The following is an 18,004-nucleotide window of genomic DNA, read 5'->3' on the forward strand; positions in this document are numbered from 1 at the left end:
CGGTGGGAGGTTGCCCTTCCCGACGCTCTGAATTCCATACGCTCTTTGCTCTGCACGTCCACCAATGCAACTCTTCACGAACGAATGTTTACTCACCAGCGACGTTATGTTGACGGTCAAACGGTGCCCAACTGGCTGACCCATCCCGGAACAGTGTTCATGAAACGCCCGGTACGACAAAGCAAGTATGAACCCCTGGTGGAGGGGGTCGAACTCATTGACACTAATCCAGAGTATGCTCATGTCAGGCTCCCGGATGGCAGGGAGACCACTGTGTCGGTTCGCCATTTGGCTCCCTCAGGTACTCCTCCCGCAGGTACACCACCTTCTGGCACTCCTCCTTCTGACATCCCCTCCCCAGGTGTTCCCCCCCGCAGGAACTCCACCGGGCGACGGGGCTGCCGCGTTCCACCCGAGAGCGATCGAGGAGTCATCCCCGGCACAAGTCGAGGCTCACCAAGAGGATCGGGAGCCTCCCTCAAGTGAAACTGCCATTTACTCCCGGAGAGGTCGACGAATAAGGCCCCCTCGACGACTCGATCTGTAAAGGGGATTATCGGCATTCTCGCTGCTCATGCTCCTATATGCCCATTATATCATATATCGATGCTCATTACCATGCTCCTACAACTCAAAATAATCACTGCTTGGCATGTATGCTTCTGTAGATCTATTAGTCCGCGTTGCTTGAAATGTATACTCCTATAGTGCTAAAGCAATCATGGTGCGTAAGATGGGCCCCTAGTTGCATTTTAAAGGTGGGGAGAATGTGGTGAATTGAGGGACATGACGCGGGATCACATGTTGTGCGTCTCGCGTATAAGGGGAGGTCTCCGCGGTGCGGGGTGATTGTCCCCGGGGCATTGCCATTTACATCGGCTGTTCACTTGGTGCTCATTGACTGAAGGTGCTCATTGACTGGTGAGAATGGAGATTATATCGAACTCCGTGCTTACGCGGATTTATTCTGCGATGATTAATTGCACATGTATACGTTACTGCTTATGTACTCCTAGCTGAACCTGTATTCCCCGGTGTGCCCGTAGAAGCGGCTCCAATCAAATGGAATAAAGCCTAAACTCTGAAGGTTCTTCTCTCGCTCTCATTTCAATCACACTTGCACCAAGGTTTACGTGTTTGCTTTTGAAATCAACAATGTTCAAATCATTGTATAATGCACTTAAAAGATTGCTGAAATTGATGAAATTTTAAAAAGACAAACCGGTTAAAAACCTCTGATGAGAAATGTTAAAGAAACTCAAAACGATCAATAATTACACGATCATGACGGACACATTATGAGGTGGAATGGCACTCAGGTGAGTGCACACCTGAATGTTTTACATTTTGTCTCCCACTGATCCGCCGAATCTGCATCTGGACCGGAAGCAAAATCTAATCAGCTTGTTCTTGTCATGCACCCCACCTATCCACCAAGTTTCATCCGAATCCATCCATAAATTTTTGATAAGACAGACAGACAAACAACATAACCTCTGCCACCGAATAAACAATCTTACCCAAGAAAACCTTTTCTTTTCCTCCAGAGTAAGCACCGATAACCAGTAGTGTTTCAGGATCCTGACAGATCGCAGCCTCGCACCTCTCGACCACAAAGTGCACAGCCTGCTCTTGTGGGGGGAACTCGTATCTTGGATTGCAATACCTAGAGCGAAACAGAATGAGGTTCAAAGAGAATAAAGAGTGGGTCATGGTGGGTGCAGAGAAAGGCCGATTTTATGTAATACATGGTGGAGGTGGTGACTGAGGAATGGTGAGGGGCCCAGCACTGGACTTAACATTAGCATAACATTGCACAAGGTCCACTTGTCTAAATAAAGTAATTCCTGTAAAATACTTTGAATGACGCCGGTGGGACATCATCATGCTCTACACAGAACATCGGTGTACTGAAGTGGTTTCTTAGATGGGGTTGTAATCTGAGATGGGGCACGACTCGGATGCAGGATACACGACCAAGTGGGCAGAAATTTGTAATGGTGCTGGGGATAGCTCACCTACTGTTTGCGGAAGACACCATGGGATCTTTAACATCCATCAACAAATGTTGGGAGACAGGACGTCCGTTTAATGTCCATCCGAGGGACTGCGCACACATTGATGAATCACCCTGCCTGTGAAACATCGGGATGACAGTTTATAGCTGGGTTGATATCCAACCCAAGCTAGACAGCTATCCTGAAAACCACAAATGAGATCGGGAACAACATTAAGCATTCATCCTTCATCAGGAAACAACATGCCTCATTTTCTTTGCTGAACAATTTCATTTATCTTTGTTCTTATAGTTGAGGTTGATTAGCCCTGGTTAGTTCTCCTCGAACAGGCGCGCAGCACGGAGATAACCGATCAATCTCCCAGGAGCGAGCCAGAGATTCCTCACGTCGAAGATGTTATGTTCTAATAGTGAAAGCTTTCTCTGAAATTGGGGAGGAAATTCTTCCTGAGGAATTGAAGGAATAATGTGTGGTTATATTATTTATTTCTGGAAGGTTTGCAAACCAGTGACTTGGAGATTATACACCGCCTGTGAAACTTCATGCTTCCGCTCGCACAAGGCAAAGTCTCCATGTGGGAGCGTTCCATCGTTTTGTACACCTCACATGTGCACGTAAAGTGGAAGCATCAGTAAGGAGCCCCAGGTTTCGTTTATAAGTGAATTCGTTTGAAAGAGAACTCCAATTTGGTTTGTTTTGCTGTGCTTTTCCTTTGACAGTATAATAGTCATGAGCCGTAAAGACCGACTAAGGTTTCTCGGTGAAATAAAGCGACGGAAAGGTAATTATATTGTGACGTCCACGGGACTTGAACAGTCCCGCCAACGTAGAATGAGCCGAAACGATGGAGGCGGTTTATTTATTTATAACCCAAACATGGCGGTTCTAATCGCTCTACCGCAAACGGGACGAGGAAGGTGGCACGAGTCACTTTTCACTGAGTTGATGATGTTGATTTGTTTTTATTATTACCAGAAATAACAAGACTCGGCAAGAAGAGGGATCCGGGGCGATTCGACGGGATGGTATGGGATCGGGCGTGGGGAAAAACACAGACAATTCCAATGAATATACAGATCTCAAACCCTCTAAGGCACCAAGCACACACACACACACACACACACACACACACACACACACACACACACACACACACACACACACACACACACACACACACACACACACACACACACACACACACACACACACACACACAACGTAGCTATTTCTGGTGGTCAGGCTGGACCGTGGTGTGGACGCAACTGTCCCTGGATCGGCGTCGGATGAGCTGGCCTTGCTCTCGTCAGGGGGGCAGGAGAAACCGTGGTGCTGTCGACCTCCTGGTCTTGGCCCAAGTCCGCTCACAGCCGCCAGGGAACCAGTTCTGGCGCCAAGTTGCAAGCAGGAGAGGGAGGCAGGTCCGCCCGCCGTTCGACCCCGTACTCCGAGTCAGCAGAACCCCAGAGCCAACCAAGGTGAGGCACGAGGCTCAGCAAGGCTCTAAGACACGATGAAGAGCACGATCGAATCAGCACAACAACAAGGACGCTCTCCGCGCAACAGCCTCCACACCAAAAAAACACGATCGTTTTGTCCCGATCTTCTTCCTCTTCCTTTTCGACCCCGAACAGAACCTTTTTATCCGCCTGTCCTCGTCACTTCCAATCGAGCCGTTTATTGGCCCACCGCCGTTGCCTTCTGCCAATCGTGACCACGGGGCGGAGCCATCCGCTGCACTGTCCTGTGACGTCACGGCCAGTCTCCAGAGAATACCAAAAGGGGTTTACGCAGACACAGTTACCCTATCCCGTGTCCCTATCTAATTACGTGACAATTATCATTTCCCCCCTTGAAGAAATTAACATTTACTAGACAACTTATCACCACTGAATTGCTACTTTTTACATGGAGATCCTGGTAAACTCGAACAGCATGGCATACCTAATTAAACATCCTAATTACCCTTTGAATGAATACCCCCCCCCTCCTCAAACGTAACAACATGTTGACTTGGATTTGCGCCAGTTAAAAGACAAGGTGTTGAAGCAGAGCATCGAGGAGAGTGTTCATATATAATTCAAGTCCTGCCAACATCTCGATACCACTTCATCTCCAATACTTGAGGGGGAACCAATGTAATTCCAATTTAAATTTATCCACTGTTTCTGCTGCCACAACCTTTCCATGGAGAACATTCCATGCATTAACTACTCTCCAAGTGAAGGACCCCTTCCTGCCTTACTATAGTCTCAACTCTTCAGCTGTGGCCCCGAGTTGTATCACTATCTATTCTGCTGAAGAACTCGTTCACTTATTTTGTTGATACCCTTCATCATCTCAAACATATCCAGTTGTAACCTCCTCCTCTCTAACCTATACAGCCCATCTCCTTGAGCCACTCCTTGTCGCCAAGTTGAGCTCGGCCCAGAAACGATCTAGTAGATCACTTTGTGCTGATATGTATGTTCGTCACGTGGTAATGTCTGTATTTGCAGTGGTCGTTTCAGCTTTCCACCTCAAACACCTCCATCAACAGCACCGGTTTCATGTGCTCTCTTCAGTTTTGCATAACTCTTTCTGAGATACGGAGTTTCCGCAATACGAGGCATGGATTTCTACATGCTCGTCAGGTCTGTGAGCCATTACTGGATTCACACAGCTATTAGTGGGCAAAGTGCAACTTCCTGGAGAACAATAGCAGTACACTTGTGTGGCATGTTGATTGGCTGATGACAATTCGGTGCAACTTAATAAGTGACTGTACTTTGGTGCGGTTTATTTCCGTGCAATAAAGAGTGGCATTCCGAAATTGAGATACCAAAAGGATGATATGTATTAAAGTTAAAATAGAACTTTGCATTTCGCTTTTAGTCTGTGAAAGGCAGAATTGCCCAACGATAAATGTCGTGTCAGCCGCAACAACGCCACTCACAAGTGTTGGTGGCAATAAAGACTTAAGTATCTGGTAGACACGATCATCAGGATAGGAAGTCAAAATAAATCGATATGTATAACAGCAACAATTTAAAATAGTGGGGTTATCAAACTTTAAAGAAAAAGAATGTTGGTAATGGAGAAAACATGAGCTTTACGTGGTGTCAAGGAAGAGTGTGTGAATAACTCGTCCCTCAAGAGCTGGATGTTGCTCCATGGCAGGTGAAGCTCTGAAATCTCCTGTGTGAAGGTGGCACGTATGATCAGGCAGTTCAAACAGCAGCATTACGGAGCCAGGGCAGCTGAGACCAGAGGCAGGAACCAATCTGAGATCGATATAATCAAACGAAAGGCAGCCCAAGATTTTGAGGGGGTTTTTGGCAAGCAGAAGGCAAAGAACATCAATAAGGAAGCTAAGAACATGATCCTTGTCGGTTAACTCACTGGTTGGCTTCAATAAGTGTGACGGTCACACCATCCACTTGACATGGCTTATCCATAGGCAGTGTGTGAACAAACTGAGCTGGCACGCACAGATGAAGACTCACCAGGTTCCCTGTGATCTGAAATTCAAAGCAGGTCACAAATAAGCTCAAAATCAGGAAATGTTTATAAAATGTGCAATTCCGGGTCATGTTAGTACGGTTCTAAACTTGTATACGTCAATAAATGGAGCGGAAGGACAGGTCAGCTGGTAACATGCTCACCATTTGGCCGTCTAATCTAGGTTTGGTTACTCATCTGAAAACTGCTCTCAGGGTGCAGCATTGTCTCTCAGAGCACACCATCCTTGTGCCAACTTGCCCATCTAAATTTACATTATGGCCATTGAAGATCTCGGGAATCGGCCATCGCATGCTGGTACCCTGGGTAAATCCCCTGATTAGAGATGTTGAGTTATAGAGGTAATCAGATTAAGGTAACCAGCAGGATAGCTTTGAAGTACACACATTCACCTCCAAGCTATCTCACCTGAGTTAGAATCCAGGCCAGACAATAAACCATCATCCTGGTGTTTCACAAATGTAGATATACGTTAAACTGGACGTCCTGTCTGAGTAGGAGAGTTATCGCTGTCATCATAGCCAAATTACAAATTCCTGCTCGAAACCCAAATCGAACATCATGCCTGGCCAGTCAGTTTGTCAAAGACTTGGGACAAACTCCCCCCGGCCAACCCCACAGGAACGTGGGAATAATTGCGGCTGTTAAAAAAGGACAATCAGATTAAGGTAATGGTGACTGAGAATGGGTTTAGTAGATAGAGAAGACAAAAAAAGGTATTAAGTTAATAGAGTGGATAAACTACAAGCATGATGGATCAAGATTTTACCGTTTTTGCATCGGCAACATGCAAATGCTCCAACACAAACATTTAACCAAGTTACCTGGCTGCAGTATAGACGGTGATGGAACCGCTGAGAAAGGCCCACGTAGTGGTCAGAGTGAAAATGGCTGAGAAAGTAGGCCGAACAGTCTGGGATATCCCCAGAAGAAAATGCATCCACTGAGAACTGTGTTCCAACAAAGGTTGGCAGAGTAGACAGGGGTTCATATGTGGACGAAAGAATAGAATGACAATAAGTAAATAAATAAGAACCAGAGCGTTGACAAATCAAGCTTCATTCCTCTTGTGTCATCACACAACAGCCCATCACTGGTGGGCACACTTAAGGGCTCTACCATTACCCTCTGCCAGGTCCTTTGACGAACGTGCCTCATCTATCGTGCGGCATCTTATTACACGTTCCATCGTCCCGGGTCCAAGTCTACATTCACAGTTGGCATCAACTTCACTGTGTGCCTATTTCAGCATATTTGCTTTACACCTTCCAACTCCGGCACATAGTCCATTCAGGCTGCGTCTCTGGTTGATCAGCACCTGGTGGGAGTTTCTCTTTCAGCTCAAGGGTCATTAGCTCAACATCTGAAGACAGCGAAGATCTTTCATCTCAAAGGTTCAGCCTCATTGAGGTCGGATTACCGTCTCGCGAATGGACCGATACGAAGGTCCGACGAGATTTAAGCCGCAAAGGGATCACTTGAATGCCCATGGAGAGGGTATCTCTCATTCTCTGATACTCTAAGGTGTTCTATCTGGCTTGCTACTGCCCTCCTAACATCAGGTGGTCCAATACCAGCAAGCATATAAAGACGGCGAGTATTGATGGGTATCGGACAGACAGTCAGTCATGTAACAACAGCAAGTTCTGCACCGGGTCCAGCTTGTTGACATGGACTGATCGTTCCCAAACTGGGCAACCATATTGTGCCATGGAGAAGCAGAGGACTGGTACTGTTGATTGGATTGTTGTTGGGTTGGCTCCCCATTTGGAATTCACCAACTTGCTGACTTTTGCTTTCAGTTTACTGAAATGGACTTTGTACGTCAGGGAATTATTTGGATTCTCGGGTTACTCCGAGGTACACAGCATTTGTGTCGTGCTCCAGCCTGGTTCCATTCCACAATATCTACAACTTTTGGTCAACATTGTTGTTCTTCAGATGGAAGGCACAGACTTGAGTTTTGTTTGGGTTGGCATGCAGATGATCATCTTCATAGTACGATGACAAGTTGGTCAGGGCATCAGAAAGAATAGATCTCACGACTTGGTTTCCCAAACGGTTCAACAAAGAACCGTCTGTTCTCAATTGGGGTTCTCAAGTTCCGTTGGATGTCGGTCGTTCGTGAAGTGGAATAATTTCTGAAGGAGTCTGCGGTGATTCACGGTTTCACATACGCGGCTGAAAGATCAACAAAAACAGCTTCTGTAATGACAACTTTTTGAAATCCATCCTCTATATGCTGTGTGAGGTTGACCAATTGACTTCCTTGACAGAAAAACGAACCTGTCCCTTGATAAGTAGGAGTTCAATCACTGGGGTTAGGTGGGTCAAGATGACTCGTTCCAAAAGTTTATATGTACGGCACACGAGTGATATTGACCAAGAGCTTTTTATTTTTGATGGATCTGACCCGGACTTGAGGATTGATATCACTCGTGAACGACACCAGATCTTGGGATTTGCCGGTGTTCCTTGCAGATGTTGCACACGTGAAGAAGCCACTCTCATAACTGGGCTACAAAATTGTTTATTCGCTCGGGCATTACGTCGTTCAAGCCAGCAGCGTGACCTGCCTCGGCTGGGTTGATGGCTGCATTCAGTTCTACCCCTGAGAAAGGCTGGCAGAGCTCTGATTTTCCACATTTTGCATTTCCCTTATTCTTCCAATGAGTGAGTACAGTATTAGGTGTAGGAATCTGGATTGTGTGCCAAAACTCTGCCCAGTATCACTTAAGTGATGCCAAGCTTCCAAAGCAAGTCTCAACAAAGATAACAAAACAAAGACGACTTCGATCCGAACCTCAAACAACCCTTCATTCATCCATCAAGTTAACAGCAGTGGAAAGTTATATCAGGGACCTCTCAAATGAGAAGAGACCACGAGAGTACTGTGGTTGTTTAATGTGAGAACTCTGAACTGGAAGATCAGACATACTGTAGGTTAAAATCCAGCAGAAGGTAAACAGTATTAAGCAGAAGGAAATGATGGAGTTGCACAATAATTGTAATGCTACATTCACATTTGTTAAAAAACTACAGAAGTATAACTAGTAACATTCAGAGAGGAGATGATCTCCTATGCTTGGTGTTGGCTTAATGGTTGGGATGGTGGGCTTGGGATCCGAGGATCCCGAGTTCAAATCCCACTCGGCTGTTGAATTAATACCAGGTGGGGTTGACTTTGTCCGTCATCCTTCCGAGGTCGGCAAAATGAGTGCCAGCTTGCTGGGATGATTGAGCCATTGACAGCCGTACGTATGTATGTCCATCTTCGTGTTCTGCCCACAAACATAACTATAATTAGGTATGTCGAAGGACCCACAACAATTGCGTTTCCCTTATTCTCAAAATGAGTACAAGGGAGAGGAAGGTGAATTGTTGTGAAACTTGGCCCGAACCACTTCAGTCGTGCCAAGCCTCCAAAGCAAGTCTCGACGATGATCAAAAAGAACAAAACAAGGACGACTTGAATCCTAACATCAAACAAACAAACCCCTCCCTTATCTAACTTATGATCATTTACCTATCTCCGGAAACAGCACGATTCAGCAAGGCACGGTTAACTTTGTAACGCAATTTTTATTTGTTTTTAATTCAATGCCCTCGGGGCAACCAGACTGGGAGGGTGGCAGACATTGATGCCCTCGGGGCAACCAAACCAAGAAAAAGGCAGCACCACCCAAAATCTCCTAATCCAAATGGAAAAAGGTTCATGTGTGAACTATGTCGGCATTCAAAGAATGCAGTGGACATGCCACAACAGTCGTACCTCATCACAAAGAAAGAGATCATCCCTTAATAATGAGAAGATCGAGCCAGTGAAGGAAAATGTTGGTTTAGAAAGACGATCATAACATCGTAATAGTAGTAATTAATAAATTATGGTGTTGGATTTTGAGAGCGAGCGATGCAAAGCTCATGGTGGAGCTTGTGGAGAAATCACACCCTGGACAAGATTCATCGACATCGAGTAACAACCTTCAACACGATTTACAAGGACATTAGTCGACAAACGGATGGTTGTCTGGGATTTGAGTTTACATTCCCAGCCAGATCATGAGTCAGGGTTTGATGGGAATGCTAAACAAGCCAACCCACATATCGTCATTGTTGTATAGCCCCAGAGAGGTCTTTTGAACAAGCCTGTGACACGGAGAAAGCCAATTGATCTCCCACGCCTCGGATGGTGTATCCTTCAGGAGAGGGAGAGAGAGAGAGGGAGAGAGGGAGAGAGGGAGAGAGGGAGAGAGGGAGAGAGGGAGAGAGGGAGAGAGGGAGAGAGGGAGAGAGGGAGAGAGGGAGAGAGGGAGAGAGGGAGAGAGGGAGAGAGGGAGAGGGGGAGAGGGGGAGAGAGGGAGAGGGGGAGAGAGGGAGAGGGGGAGAGGGAGAGGGGGAGAGGGAGAGGGGGAGAGGGAGAGGGGGAGAGGGAGAGGGAGAGGGGGAGAGGGAGAGGGAGAGGGGGAGAGGGAGAGGGGGAGAGGGAGAGGGGAGAGGGAGAGGGGGAGAGGGAGAGGGGGAGAGGGAGAGGGGGAAAGGGAGAGGGGAGGGGGAGAGGGGAGGGGGAGAGGGAGAGGGGAGAGGGAGAGGGGAGAGGGAGAGGGGGAGAGGGAGAGGGGGAGAGGGAGAGAGGGAGAGGGGAGAGGGAGAGGGGGAGAGGGAGAGGGGGAGAGGGAGAGGGGGAGAGGGAGAGGGGGAGAGGGGGAGAGGGAGAGAGGGAGAGGGGAGAGGGGGAGAGGGAGAGGGGGAGAGGGAGAGGGAGAGGGGGAGTGGGAGAGGGGGAGAGGGGAGAGGGAGAGGGAGAGGGGGAGAGGGAGAGGGGAGAGGGAGAGGGAGAGGGAGAGGGAGAGGGGGAGGGAGAGGGGGAGGGAGAGGGAGAGGGAGAGGGAGAGGGAGAGGGAGAGGGAGAGGGAGAGGGAGAGGGAGAGGGAGAGAGAGAGAGAGAGAGAGAGAGAGAGAGAGAGAGAGAGAGAGAGAGAGAGAGAGAGAGAGAGAGAGAGAGAGAGAGAGAGAGAGAGAGAGAGAGAGAGAGAGAGAGAGAGAGAGAGAGAGAGAGAGAGAGAGAGAGAGAGAGAGAGAGAGAGAGAGAGAGAGAGAGAGAGAGAGAGAGAGAGAGAGAGAGAGAGAGAGAGAGAGAGAGAGAGAGAGAGAGAGAGAGAGAGAGAGAGAGAGAGAGAGAGAGAGAGAGAGAGAGCCGGACCATGGAGACCAATCAGCACTCTGACAATGACACAAACCCGATAGTTGACCAGATATGATTCGTTAGGGTGGGGGTGGGGAGATGAGGGGTGGTGGTGGGTCCACGCAGTAGTAAACAGACCTGGAATCTTCTTGTGGAAGGGGCACTGCCGCACCACTCTTGAAGATGGCTTTTTCATCAGGATCGGAAGTCCTCGTTCGCGCTTGGCAGCGCCACGCTGTCCACTCCCAAGGTGCTCTGTCATCGATTTAAGACTCACCTCCGAGGGTGCGATCGCCGCCTCCTCGACCTCTGAGCACACACACCAGGCATAGTTAGTAAAAGCACATTGACCACAACATCAAAACTGGAATCAAAGTAACGACAACGACCTTCTCACCAGACGGCGTCCATGCCCTCGGCTCCGAGTGTCCCCTTCACTTGCTGGGAAATCACGGCTATTCCTCGACGGGAACATTCGGAGACCCGGTCACCTCCAGCTTGGGTGTGTGTCCAAAATAGACCCTGATATCCATCTGCTTCATCAACGGCTTGGAGGTGAAGGCGATCCGCGACATTTTGCATGTGCAGGCGACACCAACCCGGGCCACGAGAGACAACCTTATGACCACGATGTCCCGTACAAACATCCTGTGCACCAGTTTTCTCAGCTTTAATATTCGTGGGTTGTGAGGATTTCCAGGAGATCCGTTCTCTGAACAACCTGCTTCCAGGACCGAGACTCCTTGCCCCGCGCTTCCCCCCAGGTCGATCGGTCTTGCACGGAGACCGCAGCAGGGACAGTGCGTTGCCAAGTCCGACCGACAGCAGCTGGCTCGTCGACTTCACGGGGCTCGTCAGACACCCTGGTGATGGCGGACTTTTCACGGCAATCCGTATCCGTGTGTAAACAGATTCCTTTCCCGCCTTTATTAACCTCCGCCATCGAAGATGGACGGAGGTTACTGTTTTCACCCGTCTGTTTGTTTGTTTGTTTGTGAACAGTATTACGGAAAAACTCCTCGACGTATTTCGACGAAACTTGGTGGGGGGATTAGGTGTGGTCCAAGGATCATGCCATGAGATTTTGGACTTGGTCCAAAGTCCAATATGGCCACTATGGTGGCCATTTTGAAAAAATATTAGAATTTGTTTTTGTATTTCTACATGTTTTAAGTGATTTCCAACCCCCCCCCAAAAAAAAAAATTGTAAGAGAAAAAAAAATTGCAACTTTTTTTTCAAAAAAATTTCGATTTTTTGGGGGGGCATTTCTCCATGTGACAAGTGATTTCCAACAAAAAACATGCCAAAATTATAATTGCGGCTGATTTTGGAACTTCAGGTGGATATACCCACGTAAAATCAATTTCTGTCTCAAGGAATCTAGTGATGACGAATGAATTGAGTATGTAAAAGTTAAAAGTAAAAGGGAAAGTTGCAAACTATAACTCTGTGAGCACTGTTCACATCAAATTGAATGAATAGGATATCAGGTTCACTTGAGTGACCAAGCAGTATTGGCGGCGGAGGTTTTGCACTCTACCGAGTGCTCCCCCTCGAGTTTACTCCATGCATCACCCGTTTATCACCGGAGGAGCCGATTCTCTTGCCACCTGCGTGTCCGCTTTCAGCCCTGTCACACCTTGACGTTTTAGCCAGCAATGAGAACATATAAAAATGTATGTAAAAAAAAAATGTATTGTTTCAAAGAAACTTGCTTCCCCCCTCTCATGCACAGATTTATCCCCTCTCATCTTCAGTTGTCCGACCCTTCCTCCCGCCCTTGGTTCACTGAATCTTGTGGCTCGGGGGTTGTCCTGAAACAACTTGCCTTTGCCTCATGGAAAGCAAACCCAACTGAAGGTAATCTCAGTTCCTTCCATAAAGCTTGGAACAAGTGTGTATCTACCCTCAGGAGAGCCAGAAAAAAGCCAGAGTCTGAACTCTCAAACCTCTCTCCCTCCTCCAAATCCTGGTAGCGTCTAATCAAATCTGTTTCAGGTGTATGTTCCCCCTCCATCCCCTCCCTCACCTCAAATGGCAACACTGCTGATACCGCACATGAAAAGATGAATACTTAAACTCGGTGTTTGCATCAAAATCTTGTGTCCAAAACCCATCACTTTCTGTACCCACCTTACCCAGTCGCACCCAACTGTCCCTGGACTCTGTGTCCTTTTCTCCTGACAAGGTGGAGAGCTTGCTGTCAAACCTCGACTCAGATTCTGCAACCGGTCCAGACGGCATCAGCCCACGTGTGCAAAAAAACCTGCTCTCTGCTCTTGCTCCACCTCTCTCTGTTCTACTCACCCTCTCATTTGCTCAAAGTCATCTGCCATCTGCTTGGAAATCTGCAAACATCACTGCCCTGCATTAAAAGGTGCAAAAACAGATCCCTGCAACCACAGACCAAGCGACCTTCTCCCAATCATCAGCAAGGTTATGGAATCCATCATCGCTTCAGACATGAAATCCTTCCTCTTCTCCAATGGCTTGATTTCCGATCATCAATTTGGTTTCAGACCAGGTCACTCTAACCTGGATATGCTGCTTCTGCTCTCCCAACAATGGATGGAGGTCCTCAATGCCAGACAGGAAATCAGAGCCATATTCCGAGACATATCACGTGCTTTTGACACAGTCTGGCACCCTGCCCTGCTCACCAAACTCTCTTCCCATGGTATCCAAGACCATCTCCACTCATGGCTTGCAGACTTCTTCTCCTGTCGTAATCAACGTGTGGCCCTAAATGGAGTTCTTTCATCCCCTCCTCCTGTCCAGGCTGGAGTTCCTCAAGGTCGCGTTCTGGGCCGTTCTTTTTCTGGTTTTCATCAATGATCTCTTTTGAATGAAAAAGGTTTTTTTTTTAATTATTCTCCCTCAAACTCTGGAAAATCCTCTTTATCTCTTTGCTGATGACTGACTCCACCCTCAGCCGTACCACCTGTCATCCCTCAGACCGGCAATCACAGCTTCTTCGCTCTCTGCAGATCTGGGTAAAATCACAAACTGGTTCAACACATGGAACATGTCTTGTTTATCCAGACAAATCTCTCACTCTCACTATATCTCTCTGAAAGAACTGTTTAGACCACCCTCCTCCCCCCCCCATCCACTTTCTCAACAATCCTCTGGAAGAAGTCCCTTCTTTCAAGCTTCTGGGTCTCACTATCTACCATAATCTTTCCTGGGAAAGCCACATTTCCAACCTGGCCTCCAAAGCCAGTCACCGATTGGGAATCCTCCGTCATGCAAAGTCCTTCCTCGGCCCTCCTGAACTCCTGACCACATACAAAGCTTTTGTCCGCAGCCTGATGGAGTACTGCTCTCCCTTCTGGCCTGGTGCTCCTGCCTCTCACCTTTCTCGACTTCACGCTATGGAAACTAAGGCATTTCGGATCATTGGCATCTCCCGCAATGAGGCTGAGACGTTGGGCCTCTCACTCTCTCACCGCTGGCAGGTCGGTGGTCTTCCTGTCTTCTACCATCTCCTCTCCGGTCTCGAGCCCCTTTCTCTCTCTGCGATTTGTCCCCACCATATTTCCGTTGGGGGCTCAAGGTCCACCAACAACCCCCTTCTGGTCAAACGACCAAAATCACGAATCACTGCTCATCTTCACTCTTTCATTCCTCAATTTTTCCTGCCCCTTTGGAATAAACTCCCTCACTCAACCCCATTCTTTCCTCCAGGCCTCAAAACAGTTGTTCACCACCACCTCTTGTCGTCCCTCATCCAAAACCTCAATCTTTTCTAACCCCCCTCCCCATCCCCCCCCTCCCGTTAATAACCCCCAAACCCACCTCCTTCAAATTCCCTGTAATGTCCATCTTGCACACCCTGTGTTTGCTGCCCCATCCCTCTCCCGTTCACAGATCTCCTAATGTCTCTGTTCCACAGTTTTGTCCTTCCCACTTCCACCTCTCTTGTCTCATGCCCCCCCCCCCCTCGCTGTGCGTTGTGTGTTAGCTCTCATACGAGCCTTGACAAGGTATACCAAAAAAAAATCTCCCTTCATCTGATGGTTATGTCCATCCACTGAACATGGCACTGCTGGCTGTTTTAACTGGAGTTTAAAAAGAAATATCCAACTTGCGGTGTCGTCCGGGTTCAATTATCAATCCAACTTTCAACTGCTGGAGTGGTGCTTTCGCCAGGATATTGCATCCATCACAAAGTGTGCCTCTGAAGGACAGGAAGAGCTCAAAATGGGAGGTTAAATCGACTTCTTAACAGCAAAGAGAAAAATAATAATTCAGGTGTGAGGCAGCGGGACGTTGCCGCCCTGCTTAGAATTTTTCCAAAGGTTTGGATTAATTTGAAGGATCTTTTACTTGGGTTTTTTTTCTCTCTGAGGAGTGTTTCTGTGTTTCAGGGTGGGAGAGACCAGAGAGACAGACAGACAGACAGACAGACACCATTAGCCTCATATGCAGGGTGGGGCAGAGAAACGGGAGATTATAAAAACCGATCTCCGCGATGCCAACATGATCGCAACTTTTTTGACGAATCAACTTGCTACTAGGTTTCCTCAAGTTAATGAGGCCAGTTGGTTTCAACAAAATGGCATGACGTCTCATACCACCAGATTGTCAATGGCTGCCGTACGCCTACTTTTTCATAACCACATCATCTCCAGGAATAGTGACATTACTTGGCCTCCAAGGTCTCCAGACCTGCCAGAATGTGACTTTTTTATGAGGACACTTAAAAAGGAAAGTGTATGCTCATCACCCACACAAGATTGAAGAGCTGAAAGAAAGACTTCATCAAAAAAATTGCTGGAACTTCTTTGGAGATGCTACGTCGCGTCATTGGAAACATGCGTGGATGACTCGAGGAATGCCTGTGCAAAGACGCACGTCACCTCGAGGATATAATCTTCAAGAAATAAATGGCATGCTTTGTACTTTAAAATGGCATATTTGTAATTTGGCAAATACAAAATGTTTATTTCATTATTGACTTTAAAATCGACCGTTTCTCTGCCCCACCCTGTATATCATTCTAATGCTCTCATAACGATTGGTCAGCCGAGCAGATGACCCGGGCCACTCATATGCGCAGCACAAGTCCAACTGTCCGAGTACCTGCCTCCTCCGTGATGCCAGTTTTGCCTCGAGAAGGAACCGGCGTATTCTATTTCTTCCACTTTACGAAAAGGATGTGTTCCTTCCTTTATTTGATTGTGTTTACTGGATTGTTGAATGGCAGTACCATTCTAATATGAAGTGTAATAAACAGCAAAGGTTAGCGAAAACATTCTTCCTGAATACACCAAGCCTTGCTGATAATGGTGAAGGTGAACATGATGGCCAGCCGAGATGTATTTAGCCTCTACCAACAAGAGACAAGTGTGTCTCAAGTGAAAAGCTGTAACTGTTTAAATTACAGATGTTGAATGTCAAACTCCAAAGCAAAAGTTTAAATGTTCAAAACTCTGTTCTTATTGCTTCAAACCAAATTATTATTGCATTAACATTCAAAACTCGACACAGCTATAAACTGTCATCCATCCCAGTGTCTCACAGGCAGCGTGATTAATCGATGTGTGTGCCGTCTCTCGGATGGATGTTAAACTGGGGGTCCCATCATCTACCGTCACTAGTTGGTGGATGGTAACGATTCCAGGGTGTCGTCCATGAAGAGTCAGTGAGTTATCACAGGCACCATTAACAAATTACAAATTCCTGCACACGCAGGGCAGTATCACGAATCAGTAACGACCATCAAGGATTGTAACGCGGAATGAGTGGAACAGCCTGGGCAGCCTTATGCTCGTAATGGCGTGAGGAGTATAAACAAAACAAATATACAACTTATCATCGATAATATTACTTCCACAAAGTGAATGTTATGGTTGGTAATGCTTTGTTCGCTGCTTATGACAACATCTGGAACCAAACCTTTGAATTTCCTTTTCGTGCTCCAACCCCTCAAAACATTTTCTGCATCACTCTTTTGGCAGGAACAGCAGCAGCAAACTTGAATGGCACTCAGTAGAGTGCATGTCTGCATCCAGTCCGAAACCAAAATCGAATCAATTCGGCCTCGTCACCTATCCAACCTGTCCACCAAGTTTCATCCGAATCCATCCAGAACATTTTGAAATATCAAGCTTTCTATCGTTTTTGGCCCCATCTCTCAAAGGTGAAATATCACTTGGAAAATAAAAGTGTTCTCGGATACGGAACCGGATCGTCATCAAAATCAAATTAATTGGTCCTTGTCGCAAACCCAACTTGTACACCACGCTTTGTCCGAGACAGTCCCTCACATTTTCAGATATCGTGCTCATCGACAAACAAACGGGTGAAAACATCATCTCCGTCCACCTTCGGTGGCAGAGATAACGAAGGACATATTGATGACTGAAAGTATAACTAATTTTCAGACATGCCAGTGGGGATTGAAGAATAAAAAGGTTCAAAAGAACAAGTAATTGTACAGACTGCAAAAGATCATTTAAAAGGCCTTTAAATTAGTCATTCACAAGAAATCATCCCAAAAATGATAGCGTGACATGAGTGAAAAATAATCCAAGTAATCAATTGGCAAAGTGTGATAGGTCCGTATTTATGATGTGCACAAGGCATCATGGGGACTCGGAAGCAATTTTACCTTCGGTGAAAGAAAGTCGATCACGTTCCATCTACCAGAGGCAGATCTCGTCGGTAATGGTAGGGGGGCAGCACTGGGGTCTTGAGAAAGATTTAACTTCAGGAGATCGGGTGACTTAGGAAGTCGAACTAAACTCAAACAAACATCACTTTAGAACGTTATCCAAACATAACAATGTCGGAGTTGGAGTTCTTCATGAAAGAAATGTTCGGGCAGAGACATCAGCAGTGTCATGTTTATAAAAAAAAAAAACTTGAGGACATCAGAATGCTGCACGACTCAATTTCTGTACCTTGCTCGGGAATTAGAAATTGTGACAATTTACATAATTTTTTTGGCCTTTCTGGAAGATCCTCGAAACCACGTCGCAGATGACGTCACCCTTTGTCAAATGTTCCTCATTCATTCATAAGCAGAATTTGGCTGTGGGTTTCAAACAATGAAATGGATGTGGTTGTGCGAACCTCTCTTCAAACAATTTAATGGTCAGTCGAAAACATCAGTCAAAGTAGCTGCAGAATTACCTCTGATGACTTGCACGGCTTCCTGGAAGTGGCCACCAACATCAGCAAACGAGTGCATAGACAGGTATCTTCAAGTCCTTTAGAGTTAGCATGCAGCCGTCCATCTTGGGTTAAACAGCTTTCCATCAGTCCTGCATCAAATCTGAATCCTGATGCCAAAGT

General features: G+C 46.9%; 1 protein-coding gene across 5 annotated transcripts in view; it reads right to left on the reverse strand.

The window, feature by feature from the left end:
- LOC147007449 (DNA cross-link repair 1A protein-like) overlaps positions 1–17,140 on the reverse strand; it is a 35,307-nt gene extending 18,167 nt beyond the window's left edge. The window contains exons 1-8 of one of the 5 annotated variants that reach the window (XM_085867136.1): positions 16,604–17,140; positions 10,840–11,010; positions 8,689–8,800; positions 6,344–6,469; positions 5,504–5,518; positions 5,114–5,257; positions 2,019–2,135; positions 1,521–1,666 (exon numbers count right to left, since the gene is read on the reverse strand). In XM_085867136.1, coding sequence (XP_085723262.1) covers positions 1,521–1,666; positions 2,019–2,135; positions 5,114–5,257; positions 5,504–5,518; positions 6,344–6,469; positions 8,689–8,800; positions 10,840–11,010; positions 16,604–16,715 — 943 coding nt within the window. In that variant the 5' untranslated portion in view covers positions 16,716–17,140. Of the gene's footprint in view, positions 1–1,520; positions 1,667–2,018; positions 2,136–5,113; positions 5,258–5,503; positions 5,519–6,343; positions 6,470–8,688; positions 8,801–10,839; positions 14,450–16,603 lie in introns of those variants that run through there. The other 4 variants (XM_085867138.1, XM_085867139.1, XM_085867137.1 and 1 more) reach the window with 4 other exon arrangements.
- Between the last annotated feature and the right edge of the window lie 864 nt (positions 17,141–18,004).

Source organism: Eptatretus burgeri, unplaced genomic scaffold, assembly GCF_056783735.1.
Source record: "Eptatretus burgeri isolate ZD-2024b unplaced genomic scaffold, Ebu_testis_v1 Ebu_testis_scaffold_160, whole genome shotgun sequence".
Lineage (NCBI taxonomy): Eukaryota > Metazoa > Chordata > Myxini > Myxiniformes > Myxinidae > Eptatretus > Eptatretus burgeri.